The 15656-nt window shown below is 28.6% G+C and overlaps 2 protein-coding genes across 3 annotated transcripts in view; one reads left to right on the top strand and one right to left on the bottom strand.

The window, feature by feature from the left end:
- LOC132928007 (probable serine/threonine-protein kinase DDB_G0282963) overlaps positions 1 to 9460 on the top strand; it is a 27981-nt gene extending 18521 nt beyond the window's left edge. For both annotated transcript variants that reach the window (XM_060992569.1, XM_060992568.1), the window contains exons 8-14: positions 31 to 143; positions 344 to 647; positions 4567 to 4768; positions 4862 to 4918; positions 5159 to 5296; positions 6936 to 7195; positions 7899 to 9460. In XM_060992569.1, coding sequence (XP_060848552.1) covers positions 31 to 143; positions 344 to 647; positions 4567 to 4768; positions 4862 to 4918; positions 5159 to 5296; positions 6936 to 7195; positions 7899 to 8068 — 1244 coding nt within the window. In that variant the 3' untranslated portion in view covers positions 8069 to 9460. The remainder of the gene's footprint in view (positions 1 to 30; positions 144 to 343; positions 648 to 4566; positions 4769 to 4861; positions 4919 to 5158; positions 5297 to 6935; positions 7196 to 7898) is intronic.
- On the bottom strand, positions 9456 to 15656 carry LOC132928009 (tripartite motif-containing protein 2-like). The gene is made up of 12 exons (XM_060992570.1): positions 14836 to 15656; positions 14402 to 14765; positions 13942 to 14309; positions 12769 to 12960; positions 12467 to 12682; positions 12091 to 12346; positions 11753 to 12017; positions 11520 to 11685; positions 11263 to 11435; positions 11009 to 11168; positions 10543 to 10726; positions 9456 to 10460 (listed from the first exon to the last, which is right to left on the bottom strand). The coding sequence occupies exons 2-12, from the start codon at positions 14526 to 14528 to the stop codon at positions 10183 to 10185; spliced, it is 2385 nt and encodes a 794-aa protein (XP_060848553.1). The 5' UTR covers positions 14529 to 14765; positions 14836 to 15656; the 3' UTR covers positions 9456 to 10182.

Here is a 15656-nt window from a genome sequence, read left to right as displayed (position 1 = left end):
TATGCATGTATTGAATACATCTTTTTCCAGACGATGGTAGTATGATTAATAATGACACGGTTACAGCAGATCAGTATAATAATATTCAACGACGAAAATGGCAGTCCCCTGACCTGAATTGCAAAAAGCACAACTTTTTAACAGTAAGCTCTATAAATAACAGGGTCCATTAGTTTTTTTTATTCTATGCACATATACTGTACTTATACAAATTTATTTATTAAGTAATTAACATTATACAAAAGACAAACATACACCTGACTTTTCCATTGAAGAACTTTAATAACTATTCAGATATTAACGTTTGCAATTAAATTATTTTATTTTCAATATTTGTCAACAGCCTCAACAAAAGCTATTACCTCGCACTAAGAACGAGGAAAGCATTGATTCGATGAACGCACAACGTTCAAAAGACTCGACTATGGTTCAAATACCAACGGGCACAAATGGAGATTGTCGTATTTATTCAACCAATAATGCTGCTTCAATTGTTACTGCTGCGACACCAATGTCACCTCCTACACTCAGGCGTAATGATGGTAGTAATGGAGGAGGTGTAGAAGTAATTCAACGTCAAACTGTATGGCCAACAGCAATTACAGCAACCGATCAACATAATGGTGGCGATGAAACAGAAAATGAAGGTAAACATAGAAATGTATTTAAATAGTTGCGTAACAATAAATCAAAATATATTTGAATAAAAAAAGATTTGAAAAAAATGAAATTAATGAAATATTTTAGTAGAGAATAGCTAATGAATTACACATAAAGACAAATACATTTTACTGCTGCCTATAACTGCCTATAGTGATTAACTTGTCATGATTTTTGCATTTTCCATAACTTTAAACTAATTACGTTTCAAATAATATGCTAACTAATTATTTTAACAAATTCATTTTTACAACAATCTTTCGTATGTAATACACAAATTGAATAATTTAGAAAAATGTATTTTACAATGATAGGTATGAATCAATTTAATGCAATTTTTAAATTATAAAATACTATGCATTTATCTGTGTATTGTACAATTTGGTGAATATTTTTGTTATATATTCATAATTGCTAATTGATAAGCAATTTCCCTATCATTTATTTTCATTTGCGTAAATTCTATCAACATTTGTATTAAATTATTTTACTATTTAAAGGAAATTATATCAAAATTAGTTAATACATTTACTAAGGTTACTTTTAATTAAGTTTGGCCAATTAATTTTTCTATTCAAATTATATACAGTAAATTTTTAATCAAAATTTGATTTTTCTCTTCAATTAACTTAACTTAAACTAAACAGTTGGCTACTTTAAAAATTAAATAAATAACTTATCCTATCATGCTAATATTATTATAAGGATTTTCAGTTCTTAACCTAACTTAATCTATTAAAATGTATAAATTAAAAGTCTAAAATTAAAAATAACTATCTATTTATGAATAAACAATTTTGTGTTCAAATATATATTATTACGATGAGTTACGGCAATCAAATCTAAATAATAATACCTTCAAAAGTGTAGGCCAAACATATTATCATTAAATAATATATAAATAAAATCAATAATAGTATAGGTGACTAAGCAGTGGCGCCGATAGTAATTAAAACTAGTCTCGTGAAATATATTTCTTACAGCACGACCATCCACCCGCCCAAATATACCCAGTCATCAGCTTTTCTACACACACACACATAAATATATATATATATATATCATTATATTCCAATTTATTCATACGACCCATCATAATTATGAGCAATTATGTCCCCAAAACTTGAAAATGGACAACGGCGCCATTTCAAGTCTGTAACCAAGACAACGAAAGTCAAGACGGACGAACACTGCGCGATCATATATAATAATTTATTTGGTATCATAATATGAAGCTTAGAAACTGAGATTAAAATTAAATACAATTATTAATATTATATAGGTAGTTAATACTTAATTATCTAATACCTATATAGTTTTTCAACTTCAAGTATAAGTATTGCATTTTTTTTAAATGCTTAAAAAATAATTTGTAATAATGCATAGGTATTATATTATATAAATACATAAATCACAAAAGTAATATGTATGTACAATTTAATTGAACATCCTAAGATCGACCTTGCACTTTTTTTTTATCATTTTTAAATATCTACTCAATCGGTACAAAATACTACTAACATATATGATTGTCCACACATTCTGCATAATTAATTTGATAAATAAAATCATCTTCAAAAGACAAAAATAATGTTTTCAAACCAATATCAGCGGCCTAACCAACATCTACATTTAATGAAATATCCACCTATAACATTTCAAAAAGCCAGTAATAGGAAAGGTTAATGAACATAGATATACGAATAATATGATACAAAATTGCGAACTTATAATTACATTTATGTTACTACTTGTATATCATGTGCATGGTGTAACGATTTACCAGTTAGGTACTGAATCGTCGTTTATGTCACGCTCAGAAAATTATATTAGGTAAATAGATTACAGAACACAGGAACGTAAGAGTACACACACCGATTCAGTCAAGTTTCAACAGTTTTGCTAGCTACCTAGTACCTAGGAAGACAAAAATCAATAATAATATTGGCAACGGCTAATTCTGCGATTTAAAATTATACTTATTTTTCTGATTAATTTGCTATTAATCATAAACCATATTAGATTAAATTCATAAATTATATTAAGTTTCTCTTTCAGCTCATACTCCGTTATAGATCTACAAACACTACTGTCAAGAACAGAGTTATTTAAATGATAGTGTAACTACTGTACTATATTATTTTATAACTATTTCAGACTTTAAATAAATCGATGTTTTATGTTGCGTTCAATTGAGTTAGTTTTAAATTTATTTAAGTTATGTGTTTAAGGTTGAACTAACACAATCAAACATTATATAGAAACATAGATTTATCTTAAGTCTGAAATAGTAATGAAACAATAAAATACCTACACTAAAGTCTAAGTAACTCTATTCTTGAAAGTAGTTCTTGAAGATCAAAAGTGCTTAACTTAAAAAAGTTAACATTTTTGGTATTTTATATTTTTAAAATAATAATAGTAACATATTATTAATTAAATTGACATACCTATTCATAATTAATCAATAATGTATTACTAATATTATTTCTTAACCGTTAATAATAAAACTAGAAAAGTGTGTGCACCAATGTAACCATTATATTACTATACATACATTTATTCATTTTTACTCAAGTAAATAAAAAAAAATTGAACTTTTTAAATGTATTTTTAATTTGCATAATAATTGAGAAGCATAGACATAAAATTATATTTATTAAATTTGTATACTCTTGTAAACCCTCCTCGTCACTTATCTCGTCATTCATCTATAGTTTATCCCTCCATAATATTCGACTTCTCTTAAATTGTATAAATTTTATTTCACCTCCCGTCATCACCAATATTATTTTCTTTACATATTAAATCTTCTAGCGTTCTTCTTCTTCTTATTATTATTATTATTATATATAACGGGCACAAGGCCCAAATGTGCAATATTACATTTTACATACATTTAAATAATCTAATATATGACAACAGAAAGTAATTAAAAATATCGGTTAATATAACTTAAATAATACAACATTTTGACGACATAAAGTAATTAATAATTAACAAAACACATAATAAATCAGTAATATAGACTAAATAAGGTAGGGTGCTCATTGGCCAAACGCATCATTCAATCAATTGGGTTGTTCTTACCATAGTTAGTATGACGGAAAGGAATTACAAAAGGACAATATCATCTAGAAAAACGAGGGGGAACTCTAAAGTTAACTTGGGAGAGTAAGGAGGGAGTATGTTATTATATAACATTTACAATTTTAAATCATTTAATAATTGTTACACCATACTATTTAGATTTTTATAAATTTAAGCAAAATAATTATATATAATATATCAAGTCAATAAAAAAAAATTGTCAACTTTTATTTATTTTTTAAATAAATACAAAATATATGACATTAAAATTATTTTCAATGTTAAAACGTACAGCTACATTATTTTAAAATATTACACGTCTTTAGAACCGTATAGATACAATCATTATTAAATAAATAATTGATTATTGAACTCTACTATATGGTATAGGTACTAGTGATACTAAACTCTAGTACTATTATTTTTAGAATAACTGCAATAAACAACTAAAATCATTTTTATTAGGTAACAATTTTGTAACCTAATCACTGCCCTCTCAGTTTTTGAAAAAACCCCAATTTGTTATTGTGTTACAAACTCTTATTTAGAACTTATAAAATTCTAAAACTGACCTGCTAAAGACAATCGGAGGCGTGTTTACGATTTTGGCGCCCTAGGTGCGTCGATATAGATTACTACTACCTACGTACAACTTTTAGAAACTCTATAGTTACATTAAAATTATAAATATGCTTATTAAACAAGTATTTTCGAAAACAAAACGAACACACTTACAATTAAAACTATAAATTATAATAATGCATTATTAATATTTAAACACTTTATTCATAACCGTAACGGGCACAATATTTTCAGAAGATAAACAGCAGCCACATCAACCTTCTCATGTAATATCTCCTGCGCCTCCAACGTCTTCCACCAACATAAACACTTTAAAGTCATTAGCACCTCCATCTTCACAACTCAACTGCCACATAAAACCATCCAAGGACGAAGACTCGACCTCGGCAGCTGCCGCAGCAGCGGCTGCATATAATCAACAAAACGCTATTTGCACGTAAATAAAAAATAGTATTATAAAAACTTACCCGTGCAGATATTATTTTGTGCATTGAAAATCTAAACGTTTCTTTCACACTTAACTTTTCAGAGCACTCGCCACACACATGCTATGTGCTTCGCAACTCGCCGCTGCACAACAACCAATGTAAGAAATTTTAATTATTTATCGTTAATCATAATATAAATTTAGCTTTAACGTAAAATAATATATAAATATGATTATAGAAACTATTAGTTTGTTATCAAACTATATTTATTTCAAATGTGTATTTATATTAAATTATTTAACTTTTGGCATTCGACTAAATATGGATGTTTATTTAGTTATAGAAAATACTTGAATTTATCGTAATTATATGCTATATAATATGTATATGTTATTTAGATTTGAAAATATGGAAAGTGGCAATTCATCTAAAAAACCAAATAATGTATACAACAACAATAATAATAACATAAAAACAAATAACATGATGGGTGTAGTGAACCCAGCGGTATTGGAAAAATGGATGATGGAGGAGAGGTAAGCGATATAATTATCATTAAGTTTTTATATTATACTTAGTTAAATTAATATTTTAAATAACTAAGATAAATCAGAACATTTCTTTAGAAATGCAATTAAATAAAATTCAGCTTAATACCATAATTAACCATGATAAAAAAATAAAACGGTATCCTCTTAATAGGGTTCGAAAATAGCAAATAGTTTCAAAAACATATTTGGTAAGCTATTAAATTTACCAGGTTTGAGGTTAACAATGGAGACGAGTGGAGTTTATAGATTATATATAAACTTTCGATTGAAAAATAGAACTAAAAATAAAAATGAATTAGAAAAGTTGGTAACAAACACTGAAGAGTTCCCAGTGAAAACAGATATCAGACAAGAAGACGCTTTATAACTTGCTTGCTTAATATTTTACTGAAATTAAAGTGAATATAAGTAGGTACATACAGTGGCGGATCCAGAGTTGAATTTGGGGGGAGGTCCTAAAAAAAATACTTCTGAGCCTTGTATACATAATACATTATAATGATATTTATGTTGTTTATTTTAATGTTAATTTCATCTGTTTTCATTCCAATAACGGCATTAACATTCCCAATGGTTTCCAAAATAAATATTATGTAATCAATTTAAATTCTTAAATTATCACATAATTTAAAATATTTGTTTTAAGTAAAAAGAATGTTGAAGAGATCTGGGGGGCTGAGGCCCCTAGCCTCCCCCTCAGGATCCGCCACTGGGTACATACAGTTGTAAAAGGCTTAAAAATGTGAGGTACCTAATCAGCAACTTGTAAAAGGTTAGGTCGTAGGTCGTATTATATTATTATTATGAAACTGAAGAGTTTGTTGAAGTCTATGAAAGTATTTCTAAACAAATATATTATTCAGACACCAGCATGGCATCATATTACAAGAACATTTGTACATATACAAGTACCTATAGGTACATTTGAAAGAGTTAAATATTTTAAGTAGCTTGGGGCGATGGTAAATGAAAGAGTAGGCAAGAGGTCAAATATAGATCACTTCGGACAACTGTGCACTGTCCCTGTTTAGATCGAAGAATTTATTAAGAAGAAAAAAGACAACAGTCTACAAAATCATGGTTTACACGGTTCATTTTATGCATATGTAACGCAGGCGACTACGTTAATGGACGAGAAATTGTTCGGAAAGAAATTCTTGAAAAAATTAAACCTATAGAACAAAAAATAAATGAAAAATATTTTTAAATTAGGACTATTGAATAATTGTTTAAATAATCGTATGGATAACGCGACATAGTAGGCACCTATCACGATGAACAGGAGATTAAAATAGATCGGGTATATATACCTAAAGATCGTATATACTGGAGAATAACAGAATTGAAAATAGATTTGAAACGACCGAGAAGCAAACAAAAACAGTGTTAAAGTACAGTAAAATCTTAAAACTGTTTCAAGTAGAAAATACAGAAAAAACAACAAAATATGAGACTTGAATAATTGTAAAGACCTCAAATCTCTAATATGCCACAATAAAAAATATTTATTTACTAATAAAAATATAAATATTGTATTGATAATAATTTTTAAACAAATACAAATATCCAATTTAAATTAAAAATTAATTTGATTATGTTACATTTATTGATCCTCTTTTTTTAGGTATTATTATAATAATAACAATAACAACAACAAAAACATTACTGGAGGCCACTCACATCACCAGAGGTATAACGCAGCCGCCGCAGCGGCTGCTGCAGCAGCAGCTGTCGAATTGTTAAGTGGTGGCGTTTCTGCATCATCAAGTGGTGGCGGTGGTGACAGCTTAGCTTCTTGCAAAAAACGAAAAAGACGCACTTCGTTTACACCACACGCCTTAGAATTGTTAAACGGTCATTTTGAACGCAATACACACCCATCAGGTAAAAAAAAAAAAAACAATAACATAACACGTACTTTTTCTTGACGTAACAATATTTCAGTTTTTAATAATATTACTAACAAGATAGAATTACTAATCTACTTATTAATATCGTTCTAAATTTAAATATAAATTTCCATTGTTAACATAAGTTCGATACCTAAAATGTATGTTTAAAAGCTATAATTCAAAAAATACCTACCTCATACTAAATAGTAAATACCAATAATGTTGTCGCCGATCCAACGATGCATATATTTAAAATGATATTATAAAGTATAAAGTCCATCACCCAAATATATTTAATAAATTCTCAAACGAATAATAATAATACATTTTACTTGTTTTGAGTGTACATAGACCTATAACGAACTATAGTTTATTATTACTTTATAAAATAGGTAGGTAAACCTACAAAAAAGCGAGTAAAACACATATACACTCATATTATATTATAATAGGAACTTATCAACTTTAAACTTATAACATAATCTGTCGTCACGAAAATCGTGTGAAATATTAATGTAGGCAATTTAAGTTAAAATGTATACGATTAATTGTCATGTTATACCTACTAATTGAAATTATCTTAAGACGCCATTAAATTGTGTTACACTATATTAAATTAGAAACACATTAGTTGAGTTCGGCGAATATTATTTATCTACTGTTTTATTAATATATAAATACCTTTCCGTTTTCAGGATCTGAAATCACTGGACTGGCACACAGATTGGGCTACGAACGTGAAGTGATACGCATTTGGTTTTGCAATAAACGCCAGGCGTTGAAGAACACTGTTCGCACTATAAATGGTAGCGGTCCAGCCCATATGACAAGCACGAAATCTCATAATAATACAAGTGGTTATTAAAACACCGTATTATTTATAAAATTTACGTTGCATAAAATTAATGAAACATACCCGGTTTTTCCGACAATCACGATGTAGTAACTGGTCATGTCCATATCTGTGTTGCCTTTTTTACACAAAATATCAAGCGGCAGAATTATTTTCTTTATTCATTCACAATACCCGTTGATTCATGAGAATAACTAGTGGTTAAAAGACCAAATATGAGAGAAAATGTTTTTAAAAATAACATGTTTAACTTTTTCATAATTTTTTAGTTGTTTTAAGTGTATATTTATAATTAATATTAAATAACTAATAGATTTTAATTTATAACATTTAATATTGTTTGGATTTTCATTAGTAGCTTAAAAAAAACTATATCTATATCCCAAATAATAAAAAGGAATAAAATATTTTTTGTGAAATAAAACAAACTAACAAATAGTACCTATTTAATATGTGTAAATACTGTTAGTGTACAATATGGTTAAGTTTAAAAACTAATTTATATTTTGATGACAACAATATAAGCTTAAATTAAGCTTTAAATGTTTTCACTCAATTATAAATTATATAATGCATGTCGAAGTATGAAATTAACTTTTATATCAAGAGTCAAAGTTACCAATTAATAGACTGTAACCAAATACTAGGTCTTTTACAAAAAGCAGAAAAAAGACATTTCAAAGAAAATTACATTTGGTATAACAACCAATAATAAACAAATTTAAAATTTGAATATATTATGTGTCAAAAATTTCATTTTTATACTGCCAAAAAGTATATCTAAAAATTTGTTCGACTTATAAATAGTAATTATTAAATATTGTTAATAATTACAATAATTATACAAATCTAGTCATGGGTACAATTTCAATACCATAGCCTGGAAACTAGATATTATTACAGTATGCTGAATTAACATATTTTTAGAGGAGACTATAGAAGCACTCCTTAGAATTAGCTCTTCCATACTTCCAATTGCATAAATGCATCTAGTTATAATCATTTTAAAATTAAATGTTATTTGTCTTATTATACTTTAAGGGATATACTGAAAGGAGTATTTGGTCTCTTAACCATTGAAAAATAACTTACAGTTAATACCTATTTATTTTCTCATAACATGCCTTATAACATATATTTAATTTATATTTGTATATTATTTTTACTATATGTAAGCAGTATTGTAAATTTCCACATGTCAGTCTGCGTGTGTTTATGTGTATGTGTGTGTTTGTAAATGTATATGTGTGTATACTTACCCTATTAAAATGAGATAGTTTTTTTTGTATTTTAACCGCCTCGATTATTTCATCTTGTGTCAAGACTGTTAAGTATTAAAATCGAAATAATTTATGTAAATGAGGTAGTAAATTAATAATAATAAAAAAAAAATTATAAATGTTCTTTAGTTGTTCTTCTTTATTTGTCATTAAAACATGTATTTTTCTAAGTTAGTGTTACGATAAGTAATTCGATGTATCATCATTAAATAAACTATAAGTTAACCATATTATTTATGATTTTTTTTCTTAATACAAACATAAACATGATTACATAATGAGTCTAATTTAAATATTTATACTAAGTAGTGCTCTTTTAAACTGAATATATTATTTACCTTATAATATAGAAAGTAAAGAACTAAAAATATATATATGACTAGAATATAAACAACAGAATACACATTTAGAGTATTTAGTACAATCATTCTGACTTTTATGAAATGGCTGGTATAGTTTTAAAATGTTGCATAAATCTTTACACATAAAGGAAAATACATAAAACTTGCAAAATGTTTTATGTACCTACATTACAAACATTTTTTCAATAATAGCCAAAATATTTAATCAGATACATTAAAAAAAAATTGAGCTTTAAGTTTTTGAATAAATTTAATAGGATCATCAAATATCAAGACATATCTCTCTAAACGTAAGTTAACTAATCATTTTAAAAAAAGGAAATTTTTTTTAACAAATAATTTTAATACAGAATGACTAAACTATACAAAACATAGTACATAAATAAGAAGAGAGAAAAATATTCAACACAAATAACTGTTTTTAGACTTAGTTTTAAATAAATAATTAAGTAGACAAGTTTAGTAAATAGTAGACTAATACTAATTAAAAAAATTGATATTTTTTTACGCTATCAGCTGCTACATCAGTTACTAATAAATAATACGTTGAGCATTGTTGACTATCATCAATAACAGAATCTTGAACTTCGGAAAATGCTACCATACCAGCTGGACGACGTAATTTGCAGCCATTGGAGTCAACAGTGTTTATTAATTTTTCAGTTTCCATATCAATCAAGTCAATAACGTATGAGTTATAGTGACGTCTAGTAGCCAGTATAAAATTATTACAAGTAGCCAGTGAGCTATATGAATGTAAGGCTAATAAAAATTGAAAACATGTATTACTTAGAATTGCATTTAATGAAAACAATATTAATACTTGATATAACCAACTACTTACATTTATCTGTTGTTGTCGTAACTGTAATTGATCGCTCATAAGTACCTTTGCATGAATATATATCTAAACAGCGACATCCAGTTGTAGTTGCACCAGAAATTACAATAATCTGTGATTGTGGCCCTATTGCCATAAAAGTACCAACACATTCAGCAGATTTCCCATTACTTTTCTTATTATTTATCTATAAAAATATTAATAAAATTAAGAATTATGGGTATATTGTTGTTGTTATTCATAAATATGTTAAGGAAAATATTATGTTCTGTTCTTAAATTTTGAAATATGAAATTCTCAATTAAAAATCATATAATTTAGGTATTAGTTGTATGGTACATAGAGAAAAGATAAGAATTAAAAAATATATTTAAAACAAATGTTCATTATCAAACAATAGATGCATTAAATTAAAAAGAAAATTATTTCATTAAGTGTTTTGTTTTTAATTATTATTTTATATTCTTACTGTAAAAAGATGTTGCCCTGTTGTCGCTTTGAATGCATGTATGTTACATGAAGAATCACCTATTAATACATGATCATAAATTCTGTCCACAACAACACACATAGGTTCGATCATACTCGAATGTGTCCATGACTTAACTGTTTCACCACCTAAAGTCATTCTAAAAATAAAAACATAGTTATTGTTACCATGAGTTAAGTAAAAAAAGAAATTAATAAATTAATAAATAAATAAAAATATTTTAAAATTATTACTGAGTCACTATGTTTGTACGCCAATTAACTGTAACTAATGTTTCATCACTCAATAAACCAATACCAGTTGAAGAACGACCACGCATAGCTTCAATATTTTGTATATCACAAATATAATTTAAATCTGTATCAAGCACTCTTATACGACAATTTCCTGTATCTAAGACATACACCTAGAAATAATAAATACAAAATTTTAATGAAATACATATTATTAACTTTTATGTCATATTTAAAATAATCTTTTGGCCTTTTACCCTAGTGGAGTGGTGATCTACAGCAATTGCAACAGGCTGTTGCATTGAAGGTCCTTTACTATACTGGCATATAGGGTCAATGTTTTTTGTTATAGAAAAGTCAATATGTCCAGTACTACCATTACACGCTACTGGTCTACCTAGCACATAAATATGAAGTCGATATCTAAAATACATAGAAACAAAATTAAAATTAATTCATTTTTTCCCCTTACTAATTGCATTTTATATACCTGCCACAAATAGATAAACGTAGACGGATTGTGTATTGACCATTTTTATGATCAATAATACGCACTCCATCATCAGTGGTATTGTTTTCATGGGATTGATGCCCTAAATTGTTTGCAGTTCTTTCTTGTTGTGTGTCATCTAAAGGTCCAATTAATTTCAGAGTTACTGGATCACCACCTAAATTGCGTCGATTACCATCATAGTCAATAGCTGTTAATGTAGCAACCCGTGCATCTACTAAACGAGGTATCAACAAATTTTCTTCTGGAAATACAAAGATATTTTATACCTATAGAAAATTGCTTATTGAATTGGCACTTTATTTAAATAACATTACCATTTGATTCAGCAACATTCAATGTACAATTACCAGGACAAGTAGTTGTAGTGCGCACCCGTCCCATTTGTCCTATTGCATTATTTACGACATTTTTTATTGCTGTTAGATCTAAATCCAAAGCAATAAAAGCATTTTCTCGAGGTTCTTCAATACCGCCTGTAGGTTTTTGCAAACGATCATTTAAAATTTGTATCCGTTGATTGATAGACTGTACATCCAATAGTTGATGAACGTTGCCACATTCGTCCATAACCTAGTCGTCATAAATTTAATAATATAATAAACATATAATGATTAATGGATTAAAAACTATGTAATACGCACATACATACATACATAAACATACATATATATATATTGATTTTATACATACTTTGGTTTTTTCAATATCAATAGCTGAGAGCTGTTGACTCAAAATTCTATTTTTAGCATCATGTGCCTTATGTATTTGTTGTTGCAGTTGTTGCTTACGGACTTCTATTATGTTCATCAGATCATTAAATGTATCATCCAAAGTAGATAAACATTCATTTCGAGCTATATCTAAACGTTCTAATTCAGCACATACTCCATCCCTCGAATAGTTCAACTATAATTTAAATGAATTACAATTCATTTAAATTAATATGTATACTGCCAACATTGGTATAACACATAAATATCAGCGACACATACTTTTGATACACATTCATTAGCTTTATACAACATTATTTCTGATGTACGTTTCATAGCTACAGACACTGGTATTATTGTATGAACCAATGGCGGAGATTTAGATGAAATAAGGGCACTACCGCCAATTGCTGTCTCATGTTTAGTACAAATTGAGCAGAATACTTGATCACATGTTTCACAATAAAGCAATTCCTAGTAAATATAGAAAAAAAAAATATATTATAACCATTAATATTTCTTGCTTAGATATTATTAGTTATAACTTATAAGTAAAGCAACCTAGAATTAGATGCATTTACATGATTATTTATAGTGTAAGCAACATGCACCTGATTCGAAATGGCAATGTTTAATATCACAACAAATTCAAATACAATTTTATTTTACTTATTTAGATATATAAAGCATATTAATTCATAAATGCATATAATATACATGTTTAAAGAGAAATAAATAAAAAAAATTTTAAATAATAAAAAATGTTGAAAATATTTATACTGTAAATGAAATTTCCTAAGACCTTCATTAAGGATATGATCATATAAGCAGTTTTTAAATTATTTCAATAAATAAAAAATTTTAATTTCAATTCTTATTTAAATTACTCAATCATTAATCATTACATTAATTGTATTGGCCTTTTGTACATTCAATCCTCGAAATAAATCATTATTCTATTTTATAACTGCTTCCACTACATAATATGTTACAAAATGTACTTGAGTGCAAATCACATATGAAGGTAGCCAAGGTAGGTAATTATATATTATGTAATATTGATTTATTTCATACATAACTCAGTAAATAAACAGATTCATTATTTGAATACTATTCATTTTATTGTTCATTAATTTTTTTTTATCCTATTTTTTTTTTTTTTTTGATCTGTAACTATTAACTATGTACCTACTACCTATTTGTTGTTTTTTTAATTAAAATCAACTGACTTTGATTTAAATTATTATGATTGCCTATATTTTAAACTACTTTTTTACATTATGTACCTATTGTAAAATGTATAATATTTATTTCTGTGATAAAGATTATTATTATATATCAAGTATAAGTATATTACATATAACTACATCATAAGTCACTTTTTATTTTTGCATATCCACATTAAACATTTTTTAAATACTTAAAGCATCAGACTTGAGTTAAAATTTGAAATACCTGATTAATATGTGAAGATAATACACCACCACCACAACAAGTTGGTATTAAAGTGCGTCGTCTATGAGTAGATATCAAATCAAGTAGTTGGTTGACTAGAAATGATGGAGGAAGAGCTGTGACTCCACCATTTTGAGGAACAACTATTAGTTCCCTGCATATTGGACACCTAAAGGTTTGCCGCTGTTGTTGAGATTCCTGTTGTTGCTGAGATGATTGTATAGTATTACTATTGCCTCGCCCATTGTTCAAGTCTTGTGCTGTACGTCGATTGTTAGCTGCTGCTGCAATCCTCGTCAAACAGTGAACACACACGGTGTGTGAGCACGGTAAGAGTTTTGGAGCACGTTCAACACCATCGTAAACGCCTATAGGTACGAGAAAATTTAAAAAAAACTGTTATTTTATGACACACACATACCTCCCAACAAACAAAACAAAAAGGTATAAAAATGCTCACACAGACAAGTGGCGCACGTCAAAAAGGCGTCGTTGAAGTCGTCATAATCGATTGACACCGTTTCAACTAATTGCGTTGAATTGCTGCTGGTGCTGCTGGTGCTGTTGTTGCTGTTGACAGTGACCATTTTGTCGTAAGTCCACACCGGCCACAGAGTCAACGCATCGTTACGAAAACAAATTATTGCGCGTATCGAAATTAATCGATTTGAAAGGTTTGTAGTAATAAATCAACCGCCGCGGCGGCTGCTGCTTTTTGTGAATTAGCATAAGCATTTACAACCAAAAGAGGTTCCGTCCGAACGATCTGTCCCCGACGACTAGTAGGTAGCCACGGAGTTTATTATTCCGTTCAGTCTTTGTTTCTTTTATCGTAAACAATGAATTATAAAATTATAAACAGTAAAAAAAAAATAAAATAAAAAACGTTATCACCATCAATCCATTGTTATTGTTACAGCGGCATCAAGCTGCCATTGTGTGATGCCGTAGTGATAACACCTTTTACGTCTTCACTATTGTATTGGTCTACTATATAGTAATAATAACATACACACGACTAACTGTTAGGCAGGTGGTGGTACGCGGGGAGACACAGGTGCCGTAGTGGCGCGACGTCCCGCTGGTGGTATTCGACTGGATGGGAAACAACGATGAGAGCTGTTGTTGTAGTTGTAGACGACGAGACGATCGTAAAACGTAAAACTTGTAGGTAACGACGAGTAGTATTGACTACTGACGACTCGCGCACGATTAACGTCCGACCGTCGTAAAAATCGATCGTTTTGAGGTTTGTTGACCGGGCGCCACCACAACACGTCGTGTCTGGTATTGGACGCACGAAACGACGAAACCGATCACTATTGACTTATTAAATGGTAATGACGACGGTTTAATGTGCACACGTCGGATTCGTTCTCGCGGACGGTTTGCTCTTCCCCGCCGTACCGTCGATGCTCCGCGGCGTGACAGACAAAAACATGACAATAATAATAATATATATTTTTAAAAAGAAAAACCTGTTTAATTGTCTCGGTCACGCGGGCATTAATCGATACCTACCGTTTATCGAGTATATTACGCATAATAATAATTATTATAATATTATAATTTTGTTAAACGTACGTTTTACGTAAATACGAAATGCACAAACAGTACTAGAGAGTGCGCGCGCGCGCGCGTCCGTTCACACTGGTGCAGTGGTGCAGAGCATCGAGAAAGTTTCGTTCGGACACGCAAACGTCGTCTGAAACGCT

This window comes from Rhopalosiphum padi, chromosome 3 (genome assembly GCF_020882245.1).
Source record: "Rhopalosiphum padi isolate XX-2018 chromosome 3, ASM2088224v1, whole genome shotgun sequence".
NCBI classification, from domain to species: Eukaryota; Metazoa; Arthropoda; class Insecta; order Hemiptera; family Aphididae; genus Rhopalosiphum; species Rhopalosiphum padi.
The sequence above is the reverse complement of the archived record's forward strand: the minus strand, read 5'-3'. Positions and strand labels throughout refer to the sequence as shown.